General features: G+C 29.5%; 1 protein-coding gene across 1 annotated transcript; it reads right to left on the bottom strand.

Annotated features, from left to right (window-relative positions):
- Positions 1–8,479: 8,479 nt before the first annotated feature.
- LOC100804600 (uncharacterized) lies at positions 8,480–11,300 on the bottom strand. Its single transcript, XM_003531119.5, has 3 exons — positions 11,007–11,300; positions 10,170–10,235; positions 8,480–9,089 (listed from the first exon to the last, which is right to left on the bottom strand). The coding sequence occupies exons 1-3, from the start codon at positions 11,181–11,183 to the stop codon at positions 8,589–8,591; spliced, it is 744 nt and encodes a 247-aa protein (XP_003531167.2). The 5' UTR covers positions 11,184–11,300; the 3' UTR covers positions 8,480–8,588.
- Between the last annotated feature and the right edge of the window lie 1,246 nt (positions 11,301–12,546).

Genomic DNA, 12,546 nt, shown 5'->3' with positions numbered 1-12,546 from the left:
TAACTTTTTGTGAAATATGTTTACAAAGTAATGTTATTTAAATTTATCAATCATTCATGTGTGTGCAAAACATATAAACAATTTTCTTTATATTTCTTTTTTAAATTATAAGCTTTTTGATGCAACAAACTAAGAAAGTTAGAAAAAGAGTAATGGTGGAATAAGTTGGAGTAATTTGTACACAATCTTATACTCAAATTTATTATCGTTACATAACAAAAAAGAAAAGAAATAGAACATGCAAACATACTTCAATGGAGGGGAAAAAGAAGAAGACAAAACTCATCTTGCATGTTATCAAGTCTAAATAAATAACTTAAAAAGGACGGATGGTAAAATAATAAAATAAAAAATTAAAATTTTAAATGAATATAAAGAACCATAAGTATAATTATACATTCAAAGATGTCGTTGAGATCTTATTTCAGATTGTCGACAAGCCGTAACTTCCTTTGACTAATTTGAAAGTGCAAATGAGCTACACTTAGTAGTCAAATAAGGAAGAGAAGTAGATATAAGTCCTTTTATGACGTACATGCACGATCCAAATCAGTTTTAGCTATCATTTTACAAATACTCTATCTATATTTTTAAGGTTCTGATAACATTTGATTAAGAAAAAACTGATTGATAAGGTGAAGAGTATTAATAATATTAACTACTTTTTTCACAATTTACTATTTATAATTTATTGATTAGAAAAACTGATTAGCCCTCTTTTTACCTCCTTAATAATCCCTCACTTCTATTCTTTGGCTCATTAATTAAGATGCCATTTAGAAACGTAGCTAGGAGACCGTTGCCAATGAATAATTGAATAGTAAGTACTCCTCATTCTTTTAACTCTATTTGCAAATATATTAACTTCCCGTATCGGTCTAAGAAAACATTATTTTAAAGGCGGTCTAAGAAAACATAATTAACATTATCCAAGATCTAAATAAAATTTTTAAAGCTCAAAACCCAATGGGAAAAGTAGGGAGGTTATACTACGCTTTTTGTTTGCCTTTCATTAAGGTATATGGTCCTATAAAATGCTTCTATTTAAGTAACGTTACACTTTTATATTGTTTACTCCTATTAGGAGCTCAAGAAACATTATTTTATTAGTGTTAATTTCATCAATTCATTAACCAAAAGTTAATGAAAGAAGAGAGAATTCCGGTCATAGACGCCTACTACTTCACACTTCACATGGTGTGTTCTCATTTTGTGTGGGGCCCATTCTCTTTTGAAGATTTTGGTATGAGGTGTATTATGGTTTTATGCCCTTCAAAGGGGCTTTGACCAATTTGTCTTATATATTTTGCATTCGTTTTGGTATGTGAACTCATTGATTCGCCTACACGTTTGACCACCTTCAAATTCCACACTTGAATTCAGGTACAGATCGAAAATGACTCCATAGTCCATACTAAATGTTTTATATATTTTTCTGCTCATTTTTTTTTTGTTGAAACATATTGGGATTAATAGAGGTGGGGAAGAAGTGAAGAGTATCTCTTTCACATTTTTCAAAAATAATTCTTATAACTTGTTAAAAAAAGGAATTTTAGATCGCAATATATTTTTAAATTGAAAAAATATAGCCACTTGTTTTATTTTATACTTTTATCACATAAGTATATCTTCGTAAAGTTTTGTAAGCTAATACAGTTCACCGCTGTATTGACTTTTTTAAATGGAAGAAAATCCACCAATGAAAAGGATGATAGATTTTTCAAAACTAGAGAAATATGCAGCGAAGCAAATAATAAATGTAGAAAAATAAGCCACAATGAAGAACAAAACAACCGATATGATGTGTCATAGTTAGCAAATAAGTTTGTCCTTGATTAGTAATTCAATCTTTAGATTCATGCATTGAAAACGTATTTGTTGTAAGATTCATTAAATGAATTTTAGAAATTAAAGGAATTAGTTTTTAACAGAGTTGACAAAATGAATTCGGTGAATTGGATAAACCCAAATCTGTCTGATAAGATAAAATGTAGAAGAACTTAAATTTTTTAGTCTAAATATATGATGACTTAATACGGGTTAAGCCACAAAAAGTCCATTAAAAGCCCAACAAAATAGACTTTTTATAAAGTTAAGTTTTATTTTTAGGCCTAAATTAAATTTGATCTTTTTTTACCCGACCCATTATAACATGCAACCTGCATTGGATTAACTTGTAATGAGTTGGATAACTTGTTTTACCACCTATAAGCTTTAATTATATCATGGATTTAAAAAAACGAATAAAATAAAATCAATGAAGATCAAGATACTAAAATTTTATGTGATTTACTCAATGTGCCACATCATGGGTACTACGAGAATATATAAAGATTAAGGCTCAACAAAAACCATCTCATAACTTTTTTCGGTAATAAAAGAAGAAATCCTATTTTTTATATTTTTTTAAGAAGATGACGCTAATGATTTTCTCCTCCTATCAAGTTAATTTATTTATTTTAGGTTAAACAACATAAATGTCTTCAATTAATTGGATCAGAGATTAATCCTGTTTGGAGTGTGTAATTATCGTTGACTCAAAAAAATTTCACACATAATAATAAAAAAAAATCTCCTACTAAATAAATTATTTTCACTTACGTAAATAAAATAGAATTTTACACTATTACATTAATCTTTTGAGTTTAAGTTAATTCATTTTGAAGTAAAGTATTCCTTTGAAATTTCATTCTCAAGTTTGGAAAGATCAAATCTTGTTTTAAGAAACCAGATGTTGATCCATATGCAATGTAAACCACTTTTGGTAATATGAACTCTTATTCCTTGTGAATTTTCAGGCCTAACATATTTGCGAATTTTCAATGTTGATATAACAGAAGTCCTTTTGAACTTTGAAGTGAAGGTATATTAATTATAACAATTAAAATTGTAAATTTAATTGCAAAATATTATCCAAAGGTAAAGGTCTATAAATTTGAAAAATAAATCTAATGAATATATTATCACATATAGCATAAAGGATCCTTTTAGTATCAGACTTTCAGTTGTCTTTCTAATTGAAGAACACTTCGCTTACAAGTTACATCCCAACTACGAACATTAAAATAGGTACAATTTCCTTTAAGAAGCTAGGAAAAACAAAGATGTTAACCTATTTTATTGTTTTCGTTGTTTTTTTTTCCTTGGCCCAAATTATTTTTTTGAAAGCACAAAAGCTTGACCAGAGACTCTAGTCAGAGTGTGTTTTGACTAAATTGTGTAAAATTAAATTTACTCACATGATTTATAACAATTTATGTTTTAAAAGCATACATTAATTGGATAAATTTGGATTTGGAAACAAAATCAACTTTAATACATTCCACCATGACATCAAGCAACACTTGTATTCCAAACTAAGCGACAAAAGCTACAGTCATATTTATTTCATCTTTAATGATAACTCTCTATCTTAGAGATAAAAGCAAACACTACATTAACAGACTTTTTAATGGCTTTATGAGGACAATGACCAATGATAGTATCAAAGCAACAATTAAACAAGGGAGGTAATGAGCAGAAGAAACACGAGTGGGTGGGAATCTACTGATAGTTTTATTTGTGTGGTCGCCATTCCAACATGCAGATAGAAATGGTTCCACTTCCAGCTCTTAGTCAAAACAAAAGAACCCTTTTAGTTATAGGGTCGCATTATCCCATCTTTATTAATGCTAAACTAAATCACTTATCTTATTTATTAACTATTTATTTAATTACTTTAGAAACTAATTTAATTAGTTAACTCTTTTTTTAATAATAAACATGTTTAAAACATTTGATAATCAGTTAAAAAAATATTTTTTTGATATATTAAATACTTTATTTTTTATTTAATATTTAATATTTTCAATTTGTTTAACAAGTTTCTTTAATTTTATTTTTTATGGCATTGATTAAAAATACCAAAATGCTTACAAGTAGGTTAGAATCTCCCGTACTCAGTATTCAGCTTGGACTGTACTTGCTTTGGAGAGAATCATTGAGTATCTTTCCAAATACTGTGTATCGATCTTATCGTGAAGCAATGCAAATTTGTCAGCACTATCATATAACCAATGGCAAGTCGTTTTCTCACATTAGATTCAGGCACATGGTCTGGGCATTTGCGTTGTTAGTTTGCAATATAACGTACCAAAACTATTGTTTTTTTTTTCTTTCTTTCTTTCTTTCTATTTTCTAGGTTAATTTATAATTACTAAGTATATTTCTGATTTCTCCAATCTCCATGGCATAATTTTAATGGCACAGGATAAATATCTTTTTGAAGTAAACACTCGATCAACTTGTTCTTAATTTTTTTTAATAAATTGATTTAGTTTCTGATTAAAAAAAATATTCTCATTATTATTTGAGGAATCAGTTTGAGTATTCGCCTAAAATAATAGAAACGGAACTTGGATCTCCTTTGTTTTACATATTATTTTACACGAAATAATTTAATAGAATAGTTATTTATATGGAATGTTTTACGGTCGGGTATACAATATATCATATTTAAAAAAAAATCGAATATCCATTATTTTTGTAAATCTAATGTAACATACAATACATGCTTTAATATACCTTTCTTCTAATACACAATCTATTATTGGTTAAAAATTGTTCACTATTACAATTTTTTTACTGCTATTACAGATTATAAATGAGACTATTTTTTTTAAAAAAAATTATAACTGAGACTCGTTAATTATGAAGTTGTTTTTTTTTTTTTCTGAATTCATTAATTAAAAGTAATATCTACAAATTTGTGTGATGTCTAATAAATTTAAGTCAATAATAGTAAGTATGTTCAAAATAGATTGTTAGAAAATACATTTCTTTACATTTAATTGTAGTAATATTTAATAATACCAATTTATTTAATTTTTTATTCCAATTTTTATCTAATTGAAAAGTTAAACACAAATTTAATAAATAAAATAAAATTTTAAGTTTAATATAAAATTACACCTTCATAAACTATGATAATATTAAATGTCTTAATTTATTTACTAATAAAGTCTATATAAGATGTTAACCTCAGGGGTCTAGTTGAGTGAATCAGTACAGTGTTTCATATCTCACAAGTTGTAAGTTTAAGCTCTCATTTATATCTTTGAGATTATGTATATGTAAGTATATATATACTATTTTTATAAGCACTCGAACCTAAAGATTTTTAATTTTTCTTGTCTTGAACTAATGCGTTATCCTCTTGTTCTTACTGAAGAAAAAGGTCTTTTAAGACTCTTAATTCAAAGATATGAGATTGAATCTCAATTTGAGGAAATTGTGTGTTTGTTGGGAACGGAGGGGGGTTAACCTATATTTTCTATTTTAAACTTGAAATGAGATGAAATAATAATCATGTATCTTTCATTCACTCTATATTTAATTTAACAATACACACAATTTAAATGTAAAAAATGTTTTAAAATGGGCCTCGAACTCATTTCCAATCTTTTTTTTTCTTCTTCTTCTTAAGTGATGCATGTAAAGACTAATAGTATTATAATTCACATTGTTATATGACCTTTAAATACGTATTTTTCTTTCAAGTCAATTTAATTCAATCAGCTTTTATTTGACAAAAAGTTTAAAGAAAGTTACTTCAGGACACTAATGTACCATGTCTCCCTCACTCTTCTATGCTTGTAATCGTAGGATCTAATATGGTAATTGAGCTTTCATAATTAACCTTTTGATATGCAGTACAAAATCTTTTATTGTTCCTTCAACTTTTCTTTGGGATGGAATTCAATCTTCAACGAAGTCATTTTTATAGCTTGGAATTATGAATATTAAGTGGAGGAAATAAATGAAGATTATACACCACACCGTCCAGTATGTGGTGTGGATGTATGCGGTGTGGATAAACTGGTGCGAAAATGTTTCAATTCAAATAATTATTTTGAATTTGAATCTCATTTAAATAGTTATGTTAAATATTAAAAGGGAAAAAGTTTTAGTCCATAATTGTGTTGCACTCTATCCAATTTAAAAAGAATTTTTTTCCTACAAATGATATATGTGATCTATTAATTAAAAAAATGAAGATTGTACTGCATCATCATCTGGTGGTTAGAAACTACAATTGTGGGCGATTATAAGTTGCTTTATTGTGTATTTGTGTAACTTTTGTATCAAAAGTTGACTTTGATTAACTTTCATAGATGCATTTGAGCTTAAAAAAGATAGACATATAGTGAATTAGGCTCAGACCCAAACCGTCACAAATGTCATGCAGAACGAGTCATTGTTATAATATACTAACAAGCAGTCAAGCATAATGAAGTATTGCACGATTGAACCAGATGCCGTCTACGTGGATTGAACCTTGGATAAAATTACAAATATGAGGTGAAGTCCTATATCGAATAGAAATGAAAAAGTTGAATACGAGAAAACTCATAAATTTGAATCTTAAAATTTTAGGTTAAAGTGTGATATTAATTTTTTTTTATGATTACTAATGCTATTTAACTTTTAACATATTCAAGTAGAATCAATTTTGCAAATAACTATTAAAATAATTGTTATAAAAATAATAATTTTACCATATATAACATTCCATAATTGAACGGAAGTTTTTTGTACATTGAATATGTTCTAATCAAATTCAAAACGAAATAGCATACTATTTGCCAACCAAAAAAAGAAATCATACTATTTGCTTAAGTAGCTAGTGGCATATTGCTGTCAAAATTAATACCCACAAAAAGAAAGAATTCACGTGGGACCTCTGCGGGAATAAAATTCGCAAGGCAGAATACTAAGTTTGTTGGGACCGTAATGAACTTTGACTGGGAAAAAGGAATTGCAGCTTTCTGATTTTGGGACCCTTTGATTGCTAATCTTTGAAAAATCTATCAAATATTCAAATATAGGTGGGGAAAGTCGCTTCCTCATGCTTTAACTAATTCCCCTTTTTTCAAGCAATGAGAAATTTGGCTTGCCTTGCCTTTAAAGTCAATAATGGTTTACAAACTTTTGGAAGCATTTAACGATATGGCAAATCTAAAGAAAATGAAGACCAACACTACCAACTAAAAGGTGCCCTTCAAAGTGTGGTATTTGATTATAATTCTTCAAGGAATCAAAGTAGCCATGGTTTAAAATGATTGAAAAGATCATTGTTTGCTTTGAATAATGTGTTCTAAGCTTCGAATGTGTATCCAAAATTAGCTTTTAGTCTAAACTCGATAAAGGCTAAAATCTTTTCTTTTAATGGGAAATATAGTTCTTTTAACTTTATTTATCCGAAAAGAAACTTTTTTTAAAAAAAAAAGGAATTTCAATGAAGCACAATAACGTTCAACGCATTTAATTTACCCTAAGTTCCTAATAACATTAGGCTTGCTTCTGCTGTTTACTTAGATTGGACGTATGTGTAGTGCTTCCTCTTCAAATGTTCTTTGAGGGCCATGGGTCGAGATGCAACTTGTAAATCAAAGGAGAATGCTTCTTGAGCACAAATTTAAGACGAGAAAAAGATGTTTCTTTAAATTTGAAGTGTATTTTTAAAATGCATATAGTTAAAAGAAAAATAAAATGCAAGTAAGAGATAGAAATAAGCATATATAGTACTTATATATGATGTTTACTTTTTATGTTTTAATAATAAAATTGGTGATTAAATGTAATAATTGTCACTTACCCAACAAAAGCAACTACAGGAAAAGCCACAATTTTCCGTTCAAATGTATCACAATGTTATATATTACTCTTTAAGTCAGCCCATGCTAATCTCTAGCCCAGCAAAGTATGCGTAGCCCAAACGAGCATCGTGACCACACGCTTGCTGGTTATTGCTTCCTGCACCTCCTTTATGACTTCGGGAGTCGTCAATCCAAATGCACCCCTTTTATGACCTCTGGAATGCTAAATCCAAAAGGTAAAAAAACATTCCAGAAAGGATGCAGAAAGCAACTTGGAGATGCAGGTCCCTCTATCTTCTATCACTTTCTTATCATAATAGGAAGTGTAAGTTCTTACTGTTCCGTACTTGTTATTTTCAAGATGAAACACGCATTCAACTGTGGCATAATATAGTCAGTGCATATCTTTGCACTAAGACCCTATGCAATAGTTATTGTGGACCCAAATCTAGATATAGCACCCAAAAGACAAGTTGTGTTTTTCATAATTAATTTTGTAGAAACTAAGCAATTAAGATTTAATCTAATTGAGAGTAACTGTGTTCAATTGTTCCTTTAGAAACCCCATATAATCCTCACCCTTGGCCTGAGTCAAGACATGTAACAAGAGATATAGAGCAGAAAGAACAGAAAATGTTAAATGTGACAAAAACGGTGTTCACTGTCAGCTTCAGAATTGATCACATATTTCCAGAAAAAAATAAAAATAAAATCAAATTCTGCTCTCATTCTAGTATCTTATCGCTTGCAAACAGAAGGATCATTAGTGCTTGTCTCTGCCCTTCTATTCAGAAAGAGTTAAATAGAGATAAAAATGGATTTAATATTCTAGCAAAAGTTTTAAAAAAAGGATTAGCAGTTATTTTTGGTTAAGATTTCAATATCCTTCAACTGATTTTACAAAAACACATTTACAACAATAAACTAATCTTTGCAACACATGTTGTGTTCTCAGTGGTGCATAAGTTGTCCTTGTGTGCTCTCTTCTTCATCTTCTAACATCCGATGAGGAGAATCGTAGGGAACATTCATCACATTTTCATCACTAACATAAACTACTCGAAAAATATCATGCTTCATCTCAGTGGAGAAGCGTTCAAGATAAGGCATCATCCACTTTCTATGGTCTGAGTTGAGAATCCATGAGTAACAAAATTGTAGGGACTGCCACACATGAATGCATACCACTCTTGGTAAGCATTGGCCTTTCATACAAAGGCCTGAAGTTATGCCTTCTGTTTTGGGAAAACGAGACCTAAAAATTGCTAGGACTGCATAGCACAGGTCATTAAGGTCCTTTGTAGTTGTGACTACTGAGTTCATGGAGATTATGTCACCAGTGCTGAACTTTACAGCCAAAGAGCCATCTCTTGATTCTCCAGCATATGCATCAAGGAAATTGTGTTCAACCAAGACTGCCATTCTTGTTACATTATTGGTTAGCATTGATTGCTGTAAAGGGAAAATTGCAAAAATAAATAAATAAATAATCAGAGGATAGCATGTTGGAGATGCCACGTTAACTAGTATATTAACAAAAAATTTGTGAGAGACAATTCTTATTCTACGAGCTAATTTTTGATGTTGGATTATGCTCCAATCTAAATTCTAAGACATGCGATCAATTAATCAGATTACAAAAATTAATCTAGGAAACTAAGTCTACCAAATTATTAATATATCTACATTTCTAGAATAATTATTCTCACGTGAATATTTAATGGTGAAGATCAATGCACATTGCAATCATGAAACATTGTCTTACTCCAGCTACTTTATAAGTTTTAGATATTGTCATATCAGGAAAGTAGAAAACTAGAGCTGGCTTCTAACATGAAATGTTCAATTATTTTCTTATGAAGAGGGTTAGTTTTCCTTGGCATGCCTCTTATATATGCATGGCATAATGTCTATAAAGACCTGCCAGTCAAATTCTAGAGTTCTTGTCCCACAAATAATATTTATTTAGTCAGAATTTGAAGACATGGATGTGAATGGGCCTTTGGCGCTTCATGATTATGCACTAGTAAAACTTTTTCTTCATCTATATTTTATTCCAGAATTATTCCTCATGAAGAGGGTGTGCCCATGTTGAATTTCATGTAATAATACTTTCTTAACTACTCTTTGAAATGTCCAGGTTTGGGAAAGTAGCACATAATGTGGTTAACATCATCAATTTGTTTCAACTGCATAAACCACATAAGCCTTTCTCTCCAGATGTTGGTGTTTGTGTTATATATAGTTTAGAAGCTGCTAGTCAACAGATTTTGCATTGTGATTCTGCTTGACAGCTGCAAATACATTTTTTTAGATTACATGGTGAGCATTGTTTTGTATTTCATTTCTCTTCTAATAATTCCTTCTTTTATCAAAACACAAACACTCATAATCGTGGTTCACAAAAAGGTTTCATCAGAATTGTCTTGTTTTTCTATATGGATGTCTAAATTTTATTAAGTTGCTGTCTTATTGAAGTACTTCAAAAAAGAAAACCAAGAAAGCAGTCCAATAGTTAGGGATCAAACTTACAAGATTTGCTGTCAGCTTATCTTTTTCATCACTAGACCGTTTCTGCCATGCTCCATACCATATGATCTGATTACAGGACATGAATTTTTTATAAAACAAAGTGCAAAAAAGAAAATAGTGAAGCGTGATATGCTCAGTGGGGGAAAAAGAACTAGCACTAAGTCACTAACACGTACCAACATATGTACCATGTAACGGAGTAATTTACAGTGACACATTTCACTAAAAAAAAAAAAAAGGAGAGTAGCCTGTTCATTAATCTTAATGATCTGAAAAACTATCAAGTGGGTTGGTCGTTTTGGTTCCAAGAAAAGTTTTCAGCTAAGTAATATTAGGAAATAGAATTTTTGTTTCTAATTTTAGGAAAATGCTTACTGTACGTTGATTAGCTACATGATGAAATACTTTAACACAACTGACTAGGAGTTGATGACATATTTAACCATCACTGATGCTAGACTATCATGGAGGTATGAAACAAAGAAATTCTCATTCACAAAATATTAGAAATATTACAAAAAAAATTACGTGGAATAGGAAAAACAAAGCTAAAAGCAATAATTGATGCTATATATTTTGTCCTTATGTTGTGTCTACTTTGAAGCCATTCATATAGGAAAATCATTACAAATTTTGTGTCTACCCCAGTCAAACAATACATGCATTACAATTTAACAGAATAAAAAAGGGGATTTCATAAGTTTATCAGCACAATTTCAACCATATAGAAGGAAAAGAAAGAACATACACTTGAGAATCGAGATTAGAAAAAATTTAAGAGAAAATTTTCAAAACTGAATTAACAAAATTTAAAATTAGAGAAAGGAAAGAACTTACCGTATTTCCATGTATGCTCCTAAATATAGAGCTTTGTACACAACCAAGATTCTGAGTGAGTAAGGAAAACTGTTGGAGTCCATGAACTAGATGATCAACAATTACTACAGTTGGCTTGAAAACATAGAAGCTTATGTCCAAATCTTTGTTGTTCAAATCCACGGAGCATGTCATCATCCTTTTCTTTATGACTCTAAATTCTCTTCTGCACTACAAACACATTTTATGTTTTATTGGAAAGGTTACAAATACTATTTTGTCTGTGATATTTGTCAAACGAGTCGTGAAGCACAACACACGCATTCTCAGAACTTAATCAATGCCAAGGTTGCTTCCTAGAATTTGTTCCAAATTTTGAATTTCGGTGTAGAGCAGTCCAGTTGGTTATTTCGTTTTCCTTGACCAGAAACGACCAAATATATTTAAATATAAGGTGACTTGGAACTTGGAATTCTACACATTCACAGGTGTTTGACTTATTCTAGATGCTTACATTATTGTACCAAAACTCAGATTTTTACCTATATTGTAGAATTTTTTAAGATTGCTGTCTTTAATGGGAGTTTAACTTTAATTTAAAGATGCATTATGAAATAAAAGAATAAAAAAATTTAACTTGAATTTGAATCTTCACTGTGTAATTACATTAAATATTTAAAAGAATAATTATCTCACCTATAGTGATCTTGCGCCTAGCTCAAATCTCTATCAATTTTTTTTAATGTATTAAACAGAATTTGATTAGTGTGCATCAAGGGTATTCATCACTTCACAGTAAAATACTAATTCCTTTTGAGTTAGAGAAAATGAGAAATAATTGAAATTAATACCACTTTCTCAATAAATATTGTATAGTTCTTTTTTATTCTATAATAAGTGGTCTATATTTATAATAACTAATGCTAAACATATGGCAATATATAATTTATAGATAGTGTACAATATTTTAAAAAACCAACACATATAAATGATATCTTTCTAATTTTCAACTTGAAAATGATCCTTTTTAATATCTGAAAAGCTAGAGTCAAGATGTTAATCAAGTCTTATAATTAATAAATGACCAATAACTTAGATTATATGACAAATAAATAATTATTTCGACTCGATAACTAGTGGTTTTTTATTTTTTTGTCGTTGAAAATAAAATATTTACCTTTTGACACGTTCAGGTCTACGTGAACGTCGGGCTATTTCATGTTCATGCTTTAACTATAAACATGTATATGGCAACCATCTAATTAAATGCTAGTGGGTCAAATCCATCTTCAATGCGTATTTTCTTTTCGGTTTTGAGTGAGTGAGACAAGATCACAAAGAAAAACATATTTTAATATATTCTAAAACAAATTTAATATTTCATAAAACTTATTAAATAAAAAATTAAATACATTTAGCATTTAAAATTTAATATTTGCTTAAATTTCACGAGTTGCTGTTCACTGTAGACCCACACCAGTTCCTCACGTGTAAACGTCATGGAGGAGTTAATACTTAATATAATAGGTCACACGCATGCCATCCAAAATCAGTCAACACG

Source organism: Glycine max, chromosome 8, assembly GCF_000004515.6.
Source record: "Glycine max cultivar Williams 82 chromosome 8, Glycine_max_v4.0, whole genome shotgun sequence".
Taxonomy (NCBI): Eukaryota; Viridiplantae; Streptophyta; class Magnoliopsida; order Fabales; family Fabaceae; genus Glycine; species Glycine max.
Note: the sequence above shows the minus strand (reverse complement) of the source record. Positions and strands in the feature narration are given on the sequence as shown.